Source organism: Opisthocomus hoazin, chromosome 3 (genome assembly GCF_030867145.1).
Source record: "Opisthocomus hoazin isolate bOpiHoa1 chromosome 3, bOpiHoa1.hap1, whole genome shotgun sequence".
Taxonomy (NCBI): domain Eukaryota; kingdom Metazoa; phylum Chordata; class Aves; order Opisthocomiformes; family Opisthocomidae; genus Opisthocomus; species Opisthocomus hoazin.
Genome location: NC_134416.1, coordinates 10,017,547 through 10,039,745, shown reverse-complemented (window position 1 = coordinate 10,039,745; position 22,199 = coordinate 10,017,547). Strand labels below are relative to the sequence as shown.

General features: G+C 39.0%; 1 protein-coding gene across 12 annotated transcripts in view; it reads left to right on the top strand.

The window, feature by feature from the left end:
* The window catches only part of PHF20L1 (PHD finger protein 20 like 1), a 60,720-nt gene extending 43,663 nt beyond the window's left edge, over positions 1–17,057 (top strand). For 5 of the 12 annotated variants that reach the window (XM_075415525.1, XM_075415524.1, XM_075415527.1 and 2 more), the window contains 8 exons: positions 930–1,094; positions 1,482–1,663; positions 3,578–3,677; positions 4,854–4,940; positions 5,853–6,048; positions 6,461–6,830; positions 10,217–10,382; positions 11,558–17,057. In XM_075415525.1, coding sequence (XP_075271640.1) covers positions 930–1,094; positions 1,482–1,663; positions 3,578–3,677; positions 4,854–4,940; positions 5,853–6,048; positions 6,461–6,830; positions 10,217–10,382; positions 11,558–11,700 — 1,409 coding nt within the window. In that variant the 3' untranslated portion in view covers positions 11,701–17,057. The remainder of the gene's footprint in view (positions 1–929; positions 1,095–1,481; positions 1,664–3,577; positions 3,678–4,853; positions 4,941–5,852; positions 6,049–6,460; positions 6,831–10,216; positions 10,383–11,557) is intronic. The other 7 variants (XM_075415532.1, XM_075415529.1, XM_075415528.1 and 4 more) reach the window with 3 other exon arrangements.
* Positions 17,058–22,199: the final 5,142 nt, after the last annotated feature.

Genomic DNA, 22,199 nt, shown 5'->3' with positions numbered 1-22,199 from the left:
CCACCAGCTCTGCCAGCATAGATATGACAAACTGGGCTAATCAGCTGCAGGGCATGGCCAGACAAGTGTACTCATCAGCGAACTACTTCTGCAAAACTGGCCCTTATTCCTCTATTTCCTCTATTATTCCCTTATTCCTCTGTTTTCCCACACTTGTTCCTCCCCAAATAACTTAAGTCCGTCCATTTTCCCCACCTTTGGTTCCTTCCCTAAACACTCTAAAAGAAGTCTTGTTTGATCCCAAAATGATTTCCCCTTACATACCCCTTGGCTGCACCTGGCAGTGTTAGGTTAACAGTTGGACTCGATGATCTTAAAGATCTTTTCCAACCTAAATGATTCTGTGATGCTCCTGGCTCCACCCCAGGAGCCATCGGCCCATCAACAGCTGGTGGCTCCTGGGATGGGCCTGGGAGCCTCCCAGGAGGGTTTTCTATGTGCTCCTTGTGCTTCTCTGCAGGTGAGCGGGCAAGCTTTTATTACTTAACCTGACAGGACAGTCTACAGTTAATTCTAGGTAGCAATGTTGGTAGTGCCACAAACAGACCTAAGGCAAGAAGAGAGAGCTACCAACAACATCTCTAAGGGTACAGGACGAATTATGGGGGGAGGGGAAGACTGTGTAATGTTCTAGGAAAAATGATTCCTCTATACGTTTGGAGATGGGTGCGTGGTAGGAGTTAAATGGGTAGTGCTTGTCTTCGCTATTAAACTTCATTATGTTTCTTACTGGAAATTTTTTGATAAAATATGTTATGAAGATCTTTTGCCACTTCATATTTACAGTTTTGTCATCCTAATATCTCAATGTTGGTATTCTCGGCTTCTGAACATAATGTTGCGGTATACTTACATTTTCTTGGGTATTTTTTGCATTTGTCATAAACTTTACTTTTGTAACGGTGACTTATTGTCTTTTAATTTTTCAGATTATTCGGATTATGAAGACAGTTCTGTTGAGTTCTTGGACAGGTGCTCCTCTCCATTAACGCGGTCCTCGGGGAGCTCTCTGACTTTGCGCAGCATGTTCTCAGAGAAGAACACATCATACCAGTATCCACGAGCTATCTTGTCTGTTGACCTTAGTGGAGAAAGTAGGTTGGCTGAACAGCAACTTCCAGTTTCTAGGTTTAATTCTTTAAGAAAGAGAATTTTAAAGGAAATAATTCAGTCTGTGTTTGGGATTGTAGCTATAAATATGGTGGCTGATTTATACTTCATCTGTTTAAATCAAAATGCTTACACGCCTCAGACTGTTCTGCGTGGTGCTTGCTTTTGTTAAGTGTTGCTACTTTGCTTCTGAGGAGATCACATCAAAGGCATTTTGCAGAATTTGTTAAGAAATCTGATATGTGAGCAGTGTCTTTGAGAGCGATTTTTCGCTATATACAGGTTAACCTTTTAAGCTGCCAAAACCCCTATATTTCTGTAAAATATTGTATCTCTGCAGAGACAATTTCACATGTATTTGTTTTTACTAGACCTTTCAGATGTGGAGTTCTTGGATGATTCCTCTACAGAGAGTTTGTTACTTAGTGGTGATGAATACAATCAGGACTTTGATTCAACTAACTTTGAAGAGTCTCAGGATGAAGATGATGCTCTGAATGAAATTGTTAGATGCATTTGTGAACTGGATGAAGAAAATGGCTTTATGATTCAGGTAAAGAAGTTTGGAGGGGAGGATGTGTTTTCCATGTGAATTTCTTACTTGTGAAGGTGCCCTTTTGATGTGGTGGAGACCGAAGTTATGTAGACAGCTGTAAAGAGAAGTGAACAATAACAGAACATTTCTACATTCTGCACCTAGCGTGACTCTGTTCGGTGTATGCAGAACTATTACTCTAGGATGGGGTTTCTCTAACAATTTGTATGTTTGTAAGGAAAGGTAACATTTTTCTTTCTAGCCAGTTGATAAATTCGGAATAAAGTATCCATTCCTGCATGCAAATTATCTCTCCAGTCCACAGACCATCCCGATTATACCAGCCCTTCTGGCTTGTCCCTTGTGCTTTGCAGTGCCAATCAATTGTAGTTACCGCTCTGCTCACTGTAAATGTTCCTCAGCTGTATTCAAAATCTCTGCTATACAGATGTTAATATTGTGAGGAACTGTGATGTGTGCGTGATGTGCATGCTTCATCTTTAAAATAACAGTTCTCAAATGAGAAATCAGTAGCTGGTTTTAGAAACTGAGAGGAATTTAAATCTTACTTAGTACAGGAAAAAGGGAAGAAGAATATGCAGTGTCAGCACAGTATTCAGGTACTGATGGATTGCAGCTACTGCTGCTTATTTATTTGTGCTCCAATAAGGGAAGCATTTTCCATCTAGTAATGAATAATTTAAAGTCTTTAAAGGAATTCTTAATATAGCAATTAGATCAGATGCGAGCGATGGTGAAGAAGAAATCAGTTGTCGGTGATTTTAAAAGAGCCATGAACTTCCTGTATTGTTTTTCCCCATTCAGAAAAATGGTTTGTATTCAACTGTTAATGTGGTGTAGTTTCTGTTGAAAGTACTGAGCCTTTGTAGTTGAGATTTGAAGGAAGCAAATATGACTGTCTTGCCTTGATGGACTTCAAGTCTTTTGGAAATGACAGAAAGACCTGCAAATGAAGGACAGAAAGACTGTCCCTGCGAACATGTTACTGATATACAGCGCTGTGCTGGAGGAGCTAAACAGGAGTTCAGCTATGGAAATAATGTGAAAAAATGGACTGGTGTAGAAATCTTTGGAGACAGGAGAAGAAATTGTAGCCGTTGTGGTATGACAAGAGGAAAGGTGACTTCAGTGTTCTGAACAGGCTGATGCCCAAAAGCGTGTCAAAGCAGAGAGGAGAGACTTTCAGTAGTAACACAGCAGATGTGTAGAACAGGGGCAAACCCTGGGTCGAGAAAAGGAAATGTTTTTTTAAGTAGTAGCTTCCTGGCTGTTTCTCAAGTCCAATAACAGCCCGATTTTTCCTCTTCATGCCTTGTCTCACTCAGAGCAACCAGTTTGCTGTTTCTAGGCCCTCATGTCTTACCACTTCTATTTTGCTCTCCTATTCTCTTGTTTCTCCTCTTTCATTTTCTCTTCATTTTCTTTTTCTTTTAGATTTTCCATTGGTGCGATATTAAAAACACATCTTTCTAGCGCACTGGAGAAATGCTTTGTAAATATAAATAATTAAACTGAAGAGTTTTCTACTTTTCACTGTTATGCTGTAACGTATTACATTATCTTTCTACTTTACTGTAATATTATACTCCTGTCTTATGTTTCAGTACTAAATATTTAGGTGCTAAAATACTGAATTTTGTAATGAAATATTAAATATTACATCTTCAATTTCCTTTTTTTTTTCAGTCTGGAATTTGTGGTTGAGGTAACTTTCAAAACTAGAGCTATTTTTTAGCTTGATGTCTTTGCCTACCCAAACACAAATTGCCCAACTAAAATAATCTTACTCAAACCAGCTATTTAAGTTAAACTGCTGTGCTCTGCATTTTGACGATACAAGAAACAGCTTCTGATTTTTGAATCTACTTATCTCAATTTTTGTTTTTGCTTTTGTTTTTTTTCTGATGTCAGTGTGAAGAGTGCTTGTGTTGGCAGCACAGTGTGTGCATGGGACTGTTAGAGGACAGCATTCCAGAGCAGTACATCTGTTACATCTGCAGAGATCCACCAGGTACGGGTAAACCACCTTCATCTGCAGCTGTCTGCTTAGCTTTTTTAAGCAGAGATGTTATGCATTAATTAAATTGTTAAAGCGTTGTCTGTTTTGCATTATCTGTTATACTTCTTTGGGGCAAGTGATTCTAAGTTTGGCTCTGAGCAAAAAATTTCTTTCCTGTTAGTAATGTCTTGTTCAGCTACGCTAAATCTTATCCATGATCTTAATTACCATTGCTTTAGTTGTTGAAACTTAATTCCCTCAAAACCTTAGCGCTTTTTCGTGTCGTAGTCTGAAAAGTCTTTCTAAACAAATCATTCTTCAGTGATTTGTTTTGCCTATACTTGGAATCACATCTGTTGATTTAAATATTTTTTTTAGAGAAAAACGACTCATTACCACAGTACAGTCAAATATGCTGTGGCTGTCATTTCATATTAATTCAAGTTTGTAATGTTTGCATTTGTCTAGCATTGTGTAAATAAAGGTGTGGAACTGAATATGTAAAATGTGAAAAATATCTAGCACCTTTTATGGTGAACAGCAGAGCACAAGCAGCACGTCTTGAAATTAAGATTGTTAGGAGAAATTTGAAATAGTAAGAATTAGGAAAAGTAGTTACTTTTAAACGGAACACATTTGATCAGTAAGATATTGATTTAAAAATTGTTCTGTCCATAAACCCATTTTTCTTAGTAGTTATTGGAGGAAAACTATATGGTTTGGAAGAAAATTTCTAGTAGTTGTCCTGACAATTGATACAAACCACATAAATGTCATCTGGTGAAATATCCAACGGTCCAGCTGTTTCGAAAGGGCGATGACACTACACCCTCAAATGTACTCTCATTCTGAATTTAAGAAATGAAATCTGAAAACTCTTTGAGGTATAAAATAGCAGGTTTTATTAATTATTTTTGAGAATATTTAGGTAAATAGAGCTGGACAGAGTGGCTTTTCCATTTGCCCCAGTCTCAATCTAAATCGACGGTGTAGATCCTTGTTTGATAGTTCTGTGTAGTCTACTCTTTGAGCAGTCAAGCTTTTTCTTATTAAAACGAACTAATTTGTCTTGTGTTCTTTCCCTGCACTGTACTAGGTACTTCGTTATCCCCTGCTATGCAGAGACTGTGTCCCTATTTTTTATCTTCTCTCCCTTCCTAACCATTACTTCTTTTCTTTCTATGTCAGGAGAAAAAGGTCATTCACAATGTCAGTATTTTAAAGTGTATTGGGATAATGGGCAGAAAGGAGATAGACAGGGTATTCTCCTGAAAGGTATGAAGGGCTTCCGTCAACCCATTCTTTGTTCTGTATATGATGATAGTCTGATATGAAATTGAGTGTAAGATATTGCGCTTTTAGTCAGTCTGTTTGTCTGGGTTCCTTGTTGTAAATGGTAATATTGGAGTAATTAGCATTATACATTTCTAGTTTTGTTTTTTTTGTAAGTTTTGTTTTGGTTTTTTTAATAGTTGTTAAGTTACTATAGAAGCTTTGGCTAAATACTCGTTCATGCCTGTTGGGTTAAGACTGTAGATGTTGCCATAGCATGGGAGACCTAAGGCCCCTTACATCAATATCCTGTCTCTTAGTGCCTGGTAAAAGGCACCTCAAAGGAGAGTGTAAGAACTCTGCTGTCAGGTAACTTTGAAATGTCTGCTTTTCATGAAGCCGTCTCCTGGCTTCTAATAAATAGATATTGACTTCAGTATGGAAGCAAAATATTTGTCTTTTAGAAACAAACTAGGTACTTTGGATATGTCCGTATGAAATCCACTCTCGAACGTTTATATTGGTAACTTAGGTTTTCTTTTTGAAAAAGTAAGCTGCAGTAGTTAGATAAAGAAAATGCCAGTTTAAACATTTTTTGTTTTTGCAGTTAGATTGATAACACAGTTCTTAATATCCTGTACTTTGATTGCAAAGCTGATGAGATTTTCATTTCAAACGCCATTTAGAGAGTTCTTGAGATTTCAGGTTTATTTTTGTTTTCATAAGTGTTGAGAGTTTCCTCTTAATCCATGAAAACTAAATTTTAACGCATTAGTAGCAAGATCTTGAATCATCCTTTCATGGATGTTAAGAGATATTTAGGAGAACACAACATATAATTATAGAACTCTAGTTTTAAATACAAAATCTGCTCTGACTTTAGATGGCCCTCAATTTGTTTATTGCTTACCCCAGGTCAGAGGTGGAGTGCCAAATACCTTTATGATAAAGACTGGCTAAACAATGGACACATGTGTGGATTATCATTTTTGAAAGAAAACTACTCTCATCTTAATGCCAAAAAGATTGTGTCAACGCATCACCTATTGGCGGATGTATATGGTGTAACTGAAATATTGCATGGACTGCAGTTGAAGATTGGGATATTAAAGTAAGTATCAGTCCAAGGTTTATTCTCCATCTTTAGATAGCAGAGACTACCATTATTGCATATGCATTATTCTCTCACATTAAAGTTCTTTATTGTAGAATAGTTTAAATAATTCAAGTGCAAGATGTAGAGCATCCCCAGCTTCAGTGGGAGTTAGATGTTCAGCACCTGAGTGAACCAAGTACATTGGGATTGTTGGTGACTTTCAAAAAGTTTTTTTTTTATAGTCAATTCTGTGTTAAAGGGACATTCTGGATTTATCCTAAGTTGATAAGTGACTTGGGAATACTTACATGTTTGATAATTGTGCTTATAAATAGCTGTGATCTAGCAGAAGTGGATGCTTAATAGTTCAGTGCTGTAAGCGGTATTCTCTATAACTTTGCCTTTTTTTCCCTCCCCCGTGTTGCAGAAATAAGCATCACCCAGACCTTCATCTCTGGGCTTACTCAGGGATGCGAAAAGAGCAAGAAAAAATAACTGTTGGGGTAGAGAAAAAATTAGTGACTTTTCCAGATGCTGTTAATCCAACTGAAAGGACGTGTCACAGTCAAAACCATAAAGAGCCACCCAGTATACCCCAGAAGATGGAAGAAACATACATCACAAGTGAGCACAGTTACCAAAAACCACAGAGTTTTGGTCAAGACTGCAAAGCAGTTACTGAGCCTATGAGTTCAGATGATGAAGATACAAGTAGTTTTGAGGAAGATCAGGAATTTCACACAGAGAATAAAAACTGTTTACAATATTCTTTTAAAAATGATGGCATGATTGAGCAGGTAAGTATCACTCTTCATCTGGGAAATTTCTTAGTTGGAAAAATATGTTCAGTGTGATAAAACTCAAGCTCATACAAGTATTTAGAAATGTTCATTGTTTTAAGTCAACATTCTGTCAAAGAAGTCAGCAGAAATCACTAGAAGCAAAGTTCCATCACTGAAATAGTTTCAGGTGGTGTATACCCATTTCAGCTGGTGAATGAAATGCCAAGTGTGATTAAAGTATTGCCTGTGTTAAAACTGCTTATGTTCAATCCAGTGATTTGTGGAAAAAAATCCTATGCTTAAAATGCAGGTCTTGAAACAGCGCTCATGTATTTTTGCAAGGTGAGTAAAAAGGGACAAGTTTCCTTTTTTTTTTTCCTCTCTGTTCTGTTTTCTACATATGGTTTGGATTTTTGTTGATTGTTAAACTGAGATTTTTAGTAGTTCCTGTTACTGTACAGTATTCTTCTTTTATTAGCAACACTATCTGGAATACCACAAGTAATGATTTATTGACCAACTAATTTCCCCTTGTGTGCGACTTCTTTTGAGTCTTTTATATTGCATAGTTCTTCTAATTAAACGTATCACAGGTTTTTAGTCAGAATTATATTTGGCTATTTAAACATCTCTTTCTCATTTTTGCATTAATGGTTTGAATCCATTACGTTGTGGAAAAGATCTGAAACTAGTTAGTCTGGTTTTAGTGAAGAGTTCTCTCTGAGCAAAAAAACAAAGTGAAACAGACCTTTCTGTTTTCTACAATACGAACTGTGTGAGCAGAAATCGCCCAACTCATCCCCCTTTTGAAGTACAGTTTCTGGTGTGGAAGAAATGAGTAAGATACGTCTTTTTTATTTTTATTTTGGTTTTAAATGTGGCATGTAAGCTATATAGCCTGAATGGGATATTTTGGCTCACTATGTATAATTAAATGTTTGTATGCTAAATTGAACGATTATATTCAGTTTATATAGTAAGAAAACATGCAGCAGTGTGAAATACACTGTCCTTCCAACAACAGCTTAAATTGTCATTGTAAATAGTATAAATAGATTCAGAATTAAAAGAAAATATATGTGAGCGGTGAAACAAAACTAATGTTTCCGAGACTAAAGCATATGTCTAGAAAGCTGAGCGCTCTGTTTTAATCCAGGAATCGATCTGTTTTGGGGCAGTGTCAGAGGACTCCTTCCTTTGGGACACCGTAATTCACCTTGTTGTCAGTAGTCAGCCTTGGTATCTGAAAGAAGACTTTGTCTGGACTGAGTTCTCCAAGAACCTGTTTGTGCTTACCTTAAAACCGTGCAGACACTGACATTGAAGTGCCATTTTTACATGAGCTGACTTCTCTGTAAGGTGCCTTCTTCACCTCTCCTTGTCAAAGTTTTGGTTGAGGCTTTGGATGCTCCGTTCTAGTGTCCTGCAGAGCCTGGAATATTCTTGTTTTCCATATACTGTTTTGTCTTAGATTACGGTTCTGCTACGTATCTTCTTTTCTTTTATAGGCAGTGTTCAGATTGACTGTTATCATGTCCCTTTTTGACCTATGCATCATCTTTACAATTGTATTTAGTTTCCTTGTTCTTGCTTCTGAAAGCATGAGCCTTGCCCACCTGAATCTCCTGTTTATTTCTTCTTCACAAGCTGGATCCTGTACTCTGCTTCTCTTACTACCCCTGCCGCCACTCCCTGATGGCATTGATCTCTTAGCTTAGCAGAGGACCTGTTTGATCTTATGGGTTTTATTTCAAGGAGCATTTACTAGCCATTTGAATAAATACAGAGGTCATTAAAAGAAAAAAAAAAAGTCTTTTATGGTGTTATTTAGATCTTAAGTTATTTAGCACTTAGTGCAGTGGGCATCGAAAAGATTCACCTAACAGATGATCTTGGCTTTAGAGTTATGGACTTGGATCCTCATACAGCAAAGGAAAAATGATATTGTTCTGTGGTGGTTTTAGAGAGGGTCTGATAGGGCATTTCTTATTTATGATGGAAATAATCCTTTATGAGATTAATAACAGTTTGAATAGTGAAAACACTGTGGAGTTAAACCTGATGTCTTGGGACAAGAAACATTATATCTGAAAGGTTTAGAGGCTTTTATGACTTTGAAAATCTCTCTTCGATAAATGAGTTTAACTGATGAATATTGTGAGTGTTAACAATACTTGTCCTCCAGGATTCACTCCTAAAGCTGCCAGCAGGTGGGTCCAAGTTTGATTTGTTTTTTTAATTGATTTTAAGTCTTAAAAAGAATTTTATTTTTTTTTGCTTAAGAAATATCTTAAAATCTGTCAGTCCCTGTTTTTTTCTTCCCCTCTCTTGACACTCTTCCCATTCTTGAAGGCAGGAAGAAATACTTTAAGAAAAAAATGGTGTTGAATCTGTTATGTGATGTGGAAAAAAATTAGCTGAACACTTCATCAGCGAAGTGTATTAATCCGATAAAATTCACCTCTTGCTCTGGCGTTTGCCACAAACTGATGCTATGTGAGCACGTGTATAGCATTCCAGTCCCTAAAACAGAATCACCAGTAGTGAAATAACTTCATCAGATATGAGGTCATAGTGGATATAAAATGGAAACTGAATCCTGCTGATTAACAGAGATGCGGACCTCGTTAAATCCGGTGTGCTTCCTTTGGTCATTTCTGTTAGTGGACATGTCAGATACAGAAGCACGAGGAACCTGTGTGTTATCTGTGACTTGCTGTGAAGATACTAATTATTTCAAAGAGTTCAGTCATCCTCAGATACTATGTTTGCACAACTCTGCATGTTACTGCACTTGTAACTATCCCCAAACACGTTCAGCTCTGTCCGGGACTACTACTTGCAAGTTACATGGGACCATCGAAGTGGTGGGAAGGGAAGCCTTTTGTCTTAATCAGCAAGTAGAATGCCCAGCTCATTTGTGCAAAACAGTGACTTCTGACATCTTGGATATTACTGCATTTCAGGGACTTTTCCTTCATTCTCTGGCTATGGTTGAAACAAACCTTAGGGTTTTGGACATTTTTGGTAATGGTAGACCGATGCAGTGCAGCACTTCATCATTTAAGTCACGATTTGTACAAAAACAGCACAGAAATGCAATCTGTCTTAGTGCATTAGCAAAGCACTTGAGCTGGTAAAGTTTACCTCTTGCCTCACTCCCCCAGTGGTGTACATGTTCATTTCTATGGAATATGCGTTTTGTTTGGTTTGGTCTATTGATGTTGATACATGGCTTTTTGAGTATGCTTTTTGTCAAGTAGACAGAAGTACAGTTCTAAAACAGCATGGTTTATTATGCAACTCAAGTGTTGAAATCAAGACCAGAAAGTAAAAGAAAAGGAAACAAAAAAACTCTCTTAAATGGCATTTTTTTTTTTCTTTCTGTTGCTCCTATGAAGAAGAATTCTGCTGAAGGAAGCACTGTGTTTGTTTGTAATGAGAGAAAAGGCTCAGAAGAACAAGTGGACACACATCTTCAATGGCAGCTAAATCTCCTTACCCATATAGAGAATGTACAGAACGAAGTCACCAGCAGAATGGACCTGATTGAAAAAGAAGTTGATGGTAACTGCATTGCCGGATTCTTGTTAATACACCTGTAACAGCATCTTTCATAGCCACTGTGCTGAAGGTGATCTGAGGCACTGAGGGGTAGATTTTTAAGTAATGTATTCAAATTTGGATACTCATAATTATAGTTATAGCTTGTATCCTTGATCCCCCAATCCCCTTCCACAAGTTTTGAATGCCAAATAAAGTAGGTTAAGCATTCAGGACCCATGAAAGTGTAGCTCATGTTTGTGAGATTAGGCAGACTTCAGAAAGCTTAGATGACTTGTCCAGTCTTTGTCCAGACATGGATCGTGAAGTTGATGGATTTTTTTTTTTACACCTGGAGTGTGGTTTTTTGGCCTGATTGTTCTAGTATTTGACAGTATTTAGGGGAAAAAAACAAGTGTTCTTTCTGACTTGAACTTTGGTTTCCTATACATTAGTAAGTAACTGGTTTCGGGAAGAAAAATCAGGCTTCATGAGAAAATATGAATGAAATTGTTGTGTAGGAGCAAATATTACAGCACATAATTTTACTCGCCAGTCATAGAAGTTAAGAATGAGAGGAGTGTGTAGTCTAGTAATAGGAGTTCTTAATTATCTTTTGAGAAACAAAGTTGTTATACTACTATTTGCAGTTTTACTTTCAATATTCCTGCTTGTACTAGGTGGTATTTCTAGGCTAACAGGGTTGACCTTTTCCTTTCTCTGTCTCTACAAGCATAGAAATTTCTTGAAAAACATTTGTTCAAGATTGGAAAACTATTCTGTAATCTGGACCTTTAAAACAGGAGCCTGTTAAAGTGATGGAAGCAAGCCTTGCATTTGAGAATTGCATTTTCTGTTGCAGAACAGTCATAGCTAGAAGGCCGTGAACTGAGGTTTCTTTTATGTGTGTAGGTGGTAAATTGTTAGCCCGGGGTGTAATTTTTTCCCTGGTACTTTTTTATAGTAACAGTCAAATCAGAAGATATGTTTGGTTGTATGTTGTTTGGTTGAAGCACAGAATTAGTTGGTGTTTCCCTAATAAAAAAATTTCTTCTGTTAAATAAAAATCACAGCCTCAGTGTATTTTCCCTTCTTATACAAGACAGAGTAAGAAAGAAAAGTTTAATTTTTATGAAAACTGTTTCTCAGAGACTTATTCTAATTATTTTCTAATCAACTTCTTCCTTTTCCTTCTGTAGTTTTGGAAAGCTGGCTTGATTTCACTGGAGAACTGGAACCCCCAGATCCACTGGCAAGGTTGCCTCAGCTCAAGCGACGTATCAAACAGCTCTTAATTGACATGGGGAAAGTACAGCAAATAGCAACGCTTTGCTCTGTATGACAAAAGGAAGAATAAAGATACAAAAATAGGTTCTTACAGTGGATTGTCTTGCAAGCCGCAAGACTGACAGGAAGACAGCAAAAAGCTGAACATTTATCTGGTTCTTTGCTGATTTACGTTAATAGCCTGAAGCTTTAGAGAGAGGAGAGGAAATCTAGACTAAGGAATCTGTTGTATTGAAAATCTGAATAGTCAATGTCCAAGCCTCAAAATGTTATATATTACGTACTGAGAAATGTTGATATGATTTTAACATGATAAACAAGAAAATCCCCGCGTAAAAGAAAGTTGAACAAACAAAAACTGAAGAAGAATGCTGCTATTTTGAAACCTTTTGGCAAAAAATTCTAAATTAGCAGAATTCAGCTGACAAATTCTTGGGAACTGTTTTTTTAAGGAATTCCTCTTACCTTGCTCGTGGAAGATAGACACAAAGAGATCTGTATCCTCTCTACAAGGAAAGTTTTTAGATTATTTCCTTCTCTCATAAATGTTCAGAAAAATGAACATACTAGCTTTGATTTTTTTGAAAGAAATTACTTATCATGGTCTCCTTTTTAAAGTATTTTTTTAAATAGAAATCCTTGTTACAGCACCCTTAGGCTCCTTTAAAACATAAGTGGCAAATAGTGGTCAGACGTGCCAAATACTATTAAAACCACTGGGATGAGAGATTGGTTGACTTACATGAAGGTTTTTTCCGAAGTCCTACCTGGTGCCAGCAATCCATCCAGAATTGTATCTAGTTTATATTTTTTTATGTTCTATTGCAGTATTCAGGATTCAAGGTACAATTTTTGTCCTGGCTAGCTCTGTTCTGGTGATGGCCCTCTGAAACTTTACCATCCTCAGCTGGGATGAGGAATGACAAAAGCAGCAAAACTGTCTGTGGCAGTGAATACAATAAACCACTAGAATAAAAATCACGAGATAGATTGTCCAAGATGTTTTTGTAAAATCTTTCAGCTTCAATGAATGAAACATCATGAAACCAAAGGCGACCTACTTGCTCTGTTAGCTCTTGCTGGATTTTGAGCCCAGGACTTTCCCTGTGCTTATAAGTTGCCGCTGTATCCAGTGCTACATACGTATTTGTATGTATATGTATGTGTGTATAGATACACATGTACTTGTATACATACTATATACATTTATATCTACACATGTCTAGTTTTATTACAAGAGACTATAAGAACTGGTGGTTAACATGAAATGTTACCTTTTAACAAGCAGTTTCTAAAATTGAATATAATGTATGTACAGCTTTTGAAATTTGTAAAATATGACTGTTAAAAGGAGGCTATTTAACTGATGACATTAAGATACTTGAACATTTTATGCCTCACGTCTGTTTATCAGTTCTAGTTATCTGTATAAATGCATTTTAGAACCGATAGACAGTAAACTTGAATTTACCTTTTGATAAGAGTACAAGCCACTGTACATTCAAAAATTATTTAAATTTGCAAACACACTGTTCTATATGTAAGGTACTGTATGTAAAACTGTTTATTAAAACTATTCTGCATACTCTACATTTTCCACTTTTCTTCCTGATCTACATACAAGTGTAAGAAAGAAGTGATTGTTACAGTGTATACATCATCAAAAATCAAAAAATCTTGGAATGCCTTTTGAGGATGCCTGAAGTTGAAAAATGCGCCAAAGACGGATTATTTGGGAAAGACTTTGCAACCAGTGCATTGAACTTTCATGATAAAACCATTATAGAGAAAGAAAGCAGCATGGCTGGTTCATTGCTAAAATTAACCTACCCTGACATCTCCATCTGACTGTCATGTCTGAAGTGAGTTATCACTCTTGATGTCCAAAGCAAAATGTAAACCCCTGTTACAGAGTGGTCGCTGTTTAAAAAGTTGCCACATCAAGCTTGTAGGAGACGTTAGAGAGCTGTATGGTAACATGGAAGTTAATTATGGAATCACGATTGACAACTTCAGAATGCAGAAAGAACACAAGAGCTGAGGAATTGTTGACATTTTTATAGCAACTGTTAATAAATTAAATACTCTGTGTTATATAGTTGGATGCTTAAATAACTGCTTCAAACAATATGAATAGTTGAATGACCTACTTCCTTTTGGATATGTGAGACTTTTTTATATATTATTCAATTGCTGCATATCCTTGAATGTGGTACTGTGTGTACTGTATAACAGAAGTGTAAATCCAGATGAATTACTTTGAAACAAAGTGGAATGTATTTACATAATTTATACAGCATACACTGTAGCAATATTATGCAATGTGTGTGCATGCGTGTGATGTAATAGAACTGTAAATGTTGCTGAAAGTGGAGGTGGACTGAGAGATTCCCGGTGGGGAGCACGGAGGTTTCCTTCTTAGTGCAGAGGTGGAGGAATAGTATCCTGAAAAGGAAATTGCAAGCTCAAAGTTAGTTGCCTTTGCGGCTTTAACTTGTCTTCTGTTTGTATGTGTAATGATCTTTAGATTTACCGGAGTAGGTAATTTTTTCCCCTCAGGATCCTGCCTTATTCAAGATGGACTGTGCTTGCAAAAACAAATAATTTGTTCAGTATTTTTTTATCTTCATTTCTTGTGTAGTCACATATAAAAATTTCTGCAAGCATTCGTATCTTCTCAGAAACACAATCTCAGTGTCCTTATGGACAGTGCTGTGATACATTGGGTATTGTTAAACGCTTCACAAACTTGTCTGAGTTTGCTTTCTCAAATTGTGATGTTAGTCTGTAATGTGAACCTTAATTTTGGCCCCAGTTGCTCAAGTATTCAAAGGTTTTGGATGCTTTGGAAGCTTTTTTTTCTTTGAACACTTACAGGTCAAGTGCCATAAAAATGCTAAGTGTTTTGCACAGAATGTAACCTATAGTTGATTGCTTTGCTCGTGTGCCAGTCAAACCCGATGTGATCTGGCTCGTACCAGTACTTCTTCTCTCCGGCCTTATCGAATCTTTCTCCTGTAGGCATCATTTCCCACCTGTCTTCCTGCTTCCTCTGTAAATAATCCAGGGATCTACACGCAGTCTATTTGCAACATCAGTCATCGGGGCATGAATTGCAATTACTTGTGCTGTATGATGGAGGAGGCAGACCCTGTCTCAGGAGGAAATAGTATATGGTGATTAAGGACTAGTTTTGATACATGTGCACAGAGAGGTAAAATGTTTAAATTCTTTGAACTTAATAGAAGTTCTTAATGATAATGAACAAAAGGGAAATGCCATTGTACAGAAGCCTCTTATGATTCACAGGGCGAAATGGCAAACTTGTGGAGCTTTGAAATGCCCACTTTTTGTCTGACAGTGGGTCAGTTGCTTGGGTTTTTTTTTTATGGAGGTATCAGGGTGATTCATTTCAAAGCCACCTCCTTCATGTGATCGTACCGTAGGCATCTCCATCAGGAATTGTGTGTTTTCAGTTGCAGTGATGGCAGTCATAAATGAAATGTCATCTTGGTGATGTGATGAGATATCACATGATGGGGCTGCCTGTGTTTCAGTTACAGGATAGAGATCCTTCAAGTCATATAGCGGGGAATGGGCTGGAAGATGCTTCCTGCTAAGACTTGTCTTGGCTAGCTGTAGGTTTAGTGCCTGTATTTTCGATATTCTGGCCTTAGATGCAGAGATCTTTGTAAATTACTTCATAGCTCAACAGTGGTAGAAGCCTGTCATCCTTTTTAAAATGGTCGAAAATGGTGAGTTGCAATTTTCCGATAGGTTTCAAATATTTGCTGGGTGGCAAAGAGCTGCAACTGTTCTTCCACGGGTGCAGTCCTCTTGTATGGCTGACATCCACCTGTCTCTTGTCTCTAAGCTTCTACATGTGCTCCTCATCTGTTTGTTCTGCATCTTGCATCTGTTTCTCCATTTGTTCTTCAGCTTTCTACATGCTGTCGTCTTCTGTGATGCCTAGAGGACTTCACTCCTCTGTTCATGTGCCCAGTCCTTTCTGGTGCTGTGGGAAGCAGTCATGGAGAAAGGTCTCCTCTGTTCTTCTGTCCTCAGCTGCCAGTGGGTACCGTGATCAAAGTTTTTGGATATTTTTGCTGCCTTCCTGTAGTAAGACTCTTCTGATCTTGTGCAAGTGGTGATCTCCCTCTACTCCCATCTGACTTAACTAGACTTGAATGAATATTGCAGCAAAACCCCTCCGGCACTATTGGGCTCCAGCGCTCCTTACCAAGCTGAAGGTTGGGTTGTAAAGGAGCTGCTCAAACATCACAGTAAAACTGTTAAAGTATTTTGATGCTTGCAAGCCAGAATATTTTTCCCTTGTATTTGAAGGGAAACTGCATCTATTCTTCTTCACTGAAACTTTAAAAGCTACAAAACAGATCCTGAACTGAACTGGAGCTTGATGTAAAAATCAAAAACGGGGTGGAAGGCACTCTGCAGACAGGGGCTTCATCGCCAGAAGCGTGTGATCAGGCCACCTTGCCTACCTTGCCCTGTTAGTAGTTACGTGGAGGTGCTGACGTGCAAAGGGGGGGCGTGCAATTGTGCTGCTCATTTGCAAACGGGACCCATCTTTGCCATGTCGGTTTGAAAGGCTGGAACTGTAGATTTTCTCTCTGTGGCTTAGGAACATTGCAGTACATGCACCTTAATTCTGGAGCGCTTACTAATGTCAGAGGCTTAATTGCTTTCTAAATGCCCATTGCTATCCTCACATTTTCTTAACTGACGTTTCTTTTTTTGTTTTGGTTTTTTTTTTTGTTTTTCAGTTGTACAGAGCCCATATGGCTTTAGGTGATCATTTTACAGAGGATGTTTGAAATGCTTCAGTGATGATGTTTATTATACTGTGTTCTGTCCTGGGCACTGGGTGTGGGGGTCTGTCTTTAGCAATAAGTATTATACACTATGTGTATATCTGTTTAATATATGGCAAACAAATACGGAGCATGTAATGATGGTGAAAATCCACTGCACAGAGAGCAGATGATGCATTTGGCAGCCGTTCTGCACCGGCCTGAACAACTCAAAAAATTTGAGACTGCATGGAGAAAATGAACTAACGTGAAAAATCGTTCGGGACTGAATTTCCCTTTCCATACACACTGGGCCTGTGTGTGAGCGGTAGATGAGCCAGCCTTATTCTGTGGATTGAGTAGCTGGAACTGATTCAATTTCCATTTACTTCAAACAGCAGCCTTCCTTACTTTGACGCTGGCCAGAGCCACCTCCGTTCAGCTGTAGCCGTCTGCGTCAGTGTATTGTCACTACCCACTCGGAGAGAGGCAGCAGTGCACTGTTAGTAAATCTTCTATGAGAGAAGCAAAATACTTTGTGATTTGTTTTTTATGATAGCAATAATGTTGACTGCATTCTAATGCTCACAATAAAGGTCTGTTGGGATTGTGATCTGCCTGGGCTCCCATTCAGTGGACTGTTGTTTTGGTGAGCTAGTGAGTGCTTGCGTATGTTTTAGAGCATTCGGGAATCTTCAGCTGCATTTTTCGCCTGTCGTCAGGGAGTTACATGCAGTCATCGATACTCATTTATTAGTATACAGTGCAAAGCTTTAGGGAGTCTTCAGTTGCATTTTAGCCTGTAGGCAAATTATGCAGTCAGTAAATTATTTGCAGTACTGAATTACTTATTGTGTGGCAGAGTAATTAAAAGATTTTTCTGTTCCTGAACTGCTATGGTGTTTAACAATTTCAGGGTTGGAGTTTTGCAATGCACTCGAGCATGTTCACAGTGTTGACATCTCTTCTTGTGGGCCAACATCTGCTTTCAAAGGGTGTTTCTAGTTTTGTGCCGTTTGTACAACGTCATTACAAAACAACTTCATTTTGCTTTTAGTGATTTCTTATGTTTTAGCATTGCCTACAAACTGTTGTTCAGGACACTATCGTAGGAAAGAAATAAGCAAGCGGTGCTATGAAAGTTCCTGTCCTAGATGTCCTGTGGAGCAGGGAACGAATGGTAAGCGGCAGGTGGATGGAGTCAGGCAGAATCTGAGTGAGTTACCAACACAGAGACATTCTTCTGTTCTTTGCAGCAGAAATAGGTATGATCTTAAACATGCAAGAAATCTGAAAATTTTAACTCCGAAACAAATACTTTAATTGTTACTGAAGGCACAGCCTCAAAGCAGTCTCTCAAATTTAAGATACGAGGCCCAATTCAGATCTTGGAATAATATACAGAAACACTTTTTCTACTTAGCAGAATTGTTAAAGAAGATGTTTCCTGAGTCAGACCAAACATCTAGCCAGTCCAGTGTCTTATATTCAGTACAAATACAACGTCAGCATCTGTAGAAACATGCTGACTGTGGAAGATCTGTACAAATTGGTCTTTCCCTTAATGTATCTTTCACTTCTGGTAAACTGAGGTTTCCTTTACCAAAATCTTTGATGACCATCAGTTTTATCAATCACTGGCAGATCTGTCCTCTATGAGTTTAATCCATCTTTTTTCATTCATTTCTCTCCGCAACATCAGGTGACATACCGAATTCTGCAGCTTTGTTGTGTGGCCGAAGGAGCTGTGTTTGTCCTTGAACTTGCTTTCGGACTCCGTTGGCTGCACGCTGTTGCTGTCAGTTCACAGAAGGTTAAGTACTGCATTGTCGAAAAGACCAAAAATAGTTTTGTCCTGCCAACACCAGAAGGTTGGCACCCTGTTGCTGTCCTTGTGTGACTGGTGGTGCCTTTTCTCACGACATTACCTTACTTTTGGCAGACTTTGAATCGATCCCGTGTCCAAATCTCTCCATCGAACCACTGCCGGTCGCAGAACTGGTTTGCGCTTGGGGTTTCAACACGATTGGCATCCTAGCTGTCATGGAATCATAGAATAGTAAGGGTTGGAAGGGACCTTGAAGATCATCTAGTTCCAACCACCCTGTCATGAGCAGGGACATCTTCTGCTAGACCAGGCTGCTCAGAGCTCCATCCAACCTGGCCTTGAACACTTCCAGGGAGGGGGCAGCCACAGCTTCTCTGGGCAACTTGTTCCAGTGCCTCACCACCCTCATGGTGAAGAATTTCTTCCTAATATCTAATCTAAATCTGCCCTCTTTTAGTTTACAACCATTCCCCCTTGTTCTGTAACTACACACCCTTGTGAAAAGTCCCTCTCCATCCTTCCTGTAGACCCCCTTCAGGTACTGGAAGGCTGCTATAAGGTCACCCCGCAGCCTTCTCTTCTTCAGGCTGAACAGCCCCAACTCCCTCAGTCTGTCCTTGTAGGAGAGGTACTCCAGCCCTCTGATCATCTTTGTGGCCCTCCTCTGGACTCACTCCAACACATCCATGTCCTTCTTATGTTGGGGGCTCCAGAGCTGGATGCATGAGAATAAAATAAATAGTTTTCTACCTTGCATTGTCACTGTGATACTACTACATAGAGGAAAACTCTTATTTCCAATGGATAAGTAAGAAAAAAGCCATTTTAACTTTCCTAGAAATGGTTGATTTCTACAGGGACAAAACAAATGCTCTTACGCGGGATTCTTTAGGTTCTTTTGTCACCAGAGGCACTTTTCCAGTTGGTAAGTTGTGATGCAAGCCATTGAGAAGTCCTCTGCCCACTTCTCTGATCTACCAAAGTTCAATGTAGAAGTTACTGGAACTTCTCCGTCGTTCTTCCAGTCTGAAGAATGTCATGCATGGAGAGACTGAAACTCATATTATCTGGTGGGGCTGTGCTTCTTTACTGGTCATCTTTCAATTTTGCATCGTATGAGGACTTTTTAAAACTTAATCAGACATGATAAAGTGTTTTACAAGCTGTTGTTATTGCGAAGAAGATTGAGACTTGGGAAGAAAAGTGTAAGTGTAATAAGTTGCTAACAAATCATGTGAGTCTATGATTTTATGTAGTTTTCTTAAAAGGTGAGAGAGGATTGTCCAATGTTGGTGATCTATTTAACACAGAAAAGAAGGTGGTTATTTAAAAATAAATTAACTTATTGATATGGGCGTAATTTGACAATGTTTTCGGTTCTTAGAATTTTTGCTTCAAATTTGCTGCTTCATTCAGGAGGCTCCCTTAAGTTCATTTCTTAAACTAAAGTTGACTTCTCAAGCTCAAGTTTTATTTGGATGAGAACAACTTTTGTATGGGTGTAGATATTTATGTATTCATACACAGGAATGATTTACCCTTGGGCTTTTTGATATGTAAAAATTGCAGTTGCACAAACATTTTTTGCTAAAAAAGTGTGCAAAACTGGAACACTGAATAAATGGTCTGCTTCTCCCTTGAGGTTTGATTTCAGTGTTTCATCACGCTTGACATTTTTGTTTCCCCCAACAATTATAGTCTGGATTGAGTAGGTTTTTGCCAGTGCATACAACAAAAGAAATCCTCATTTCCAGCACTAGAGCAATGATTTTGGAGACATCCTAGTTTTAAGGCCATATTGGCCGCAGGGACCTTTCCACTTACTGCTTTTCTGCCCTTCATTGGTGAACTAATTAAAGATATTTTTCCATCTCTTCTCAGGCGCTAAAAATAGAGGTCAATTCAGTTTTCCCTTCTCTGAAGGTTATGCAGTGAGGCTTTTCTTAACTTGAGTTTGACCAGCCATAGATGACAAGTGCCTTTTTTTTTTCTCTGAAGAATGTAGATTGTGCATATTGCTCTGCAGACTATTTTTTTTTTTAATCCACGGACTATTAGATCCCATTGAACTTGCATGTACCGAGATGCCCATCTTGGTTTGACGCACATCTGGAAGTGGTTTAAGTGATGCCAATTGCCAAAAGTCACTTTCTCACTTTGTTTTTAAAGAGACTTTTAAGACTTGGCTGTTCTTCCCAACTTGCAGGGTTTGGAGGTGGTTTTCTGAAGGAAATAAAAGTAGTCTTGGGAGTCAACACTATGATTTGTGCGTTTTTTTCTGTTAGTAATAGCCCTCTGATGCCACTTTAGTTTCCTGTCTGCCTTACTCTGTTATCAGCTATCACCTTTGGTAGCAGAGTAAAGGAGGAAAGTGAATAGCTAAGCTACCTTAATGGGCTTGCTCCTCTCCCAGTTTGCTGTGCAAGGAACCTGAATGACAAGTTTTGCCTAACTTTAGAAAACTGGACTAAATACCACCCAGACCCCCCAGCACGAACGCTCTGGATATGTATTTCAGTGACTTGGAAACATCATTGTGCCTGCGAGCACCAACCCTGCTGCCCCGGGAGAGCCCCTGACGCTGGGCTGTTTCTTGTTGGTCTCCTGTAACCGGCCCACTGCACTGGGGGTCAGGCACCAACCCGCGGCTCTTCAAGCATACTTGAGTCAAAATTGTATTTCATCGTCAGACTTTTCATCTTTCATGGTTCAGCCACCCGAGTGCTAGTGCTGGCTGTTCTCTCTTTAGTCTGATTGCTTTGCTCCTCCATGTGCATTTCCCTACAAATGCTTCGCTAATCCAGAAGTTCGTTTTATTACGGTGTGTGCTTAATCGGGGCAATTAGAGGATTTTTCTCTTTTATGCCTCTGAAGGTTGCCTTTTTGGTCTGTCATCTACGCTGGACCTGTTCTTCCTCTTTTCCTGGTTTGATCTTTCTGCTCACTATTGACTTTCCTCAAGTCCAGTGTAGGTTGCTCAAAAGCCAAATCCAAATACAGTCTCACTCATTTTAAAAAGCCTAGTCAGGCTCAAACAAGCTTTTACTGCTGTTTGAGATCATATTTACCATGTATATCAAATGCTGTAGCATTGCAGTGGTTTACAGCCCAGACAGAAGGATGCTTGAATCGTTGTTAGCACAGTCTTGGTCTGTAGGAGAGTATCAGTAGAGTTGCTTCTAGACTGTCTAGTACCTGTGAATCACAACTAAGAGTGCTGCTGTCACTTTTTCTTGAAATCAGCCTAAGCCCAGCCTCCAAAATATGTGTCTGTTATTATTTAGCTAATTATTCCAGGCCCATTTGTCCAACCACCTTTGCACAAGTGAGGGTGAGTTCTCATAATTCCCAGTGCTAGTAAATGCTAACGGATAATCAGAAGAGGTGGACAAGTAAGAAGTGATACTCTGGAACCAAGGAAATAAAACATAGCAGAAATATGAAGTTGAGGATCTTGCTTGTAATTAGTACCAAAAACCTTGGCTTAGCACGCTGAATGGTTTTACCGATCTTACACCTGGAGGATGAAGCCCAGGAAGCCAGTCTGGGTGCACCGCAGTGCAGGTGAGAGCCAGAGCTCTGGCCAAGGTCATGTCAATATACTCGATTTGCATGTTGATTTAACCAAGTCCCCCCTGCCACCCCCCGTGCCTGCTACTGCTTGCTCTCCTCTCCCGTGACCGGGCTCGGTGGTGCTCCGTAGAGCGAGGAGAAGAACTGGCTGAGGAGAGCCACGAGGGCTGTTCCAGCTGAACGGGCCTCTTGCGGTTTTCTCAGAAGCATCGTATGCGTCACTCGCCCGATTTCGTGGCCAGTCTACCAGCACATAAGTGAACCCATCCACGCGATGGTTGCTATAAAAAGGCAGGTGAAGGCTACGCGGGGTGTGCAGGGCTGCCTCACTGACAAATGGGG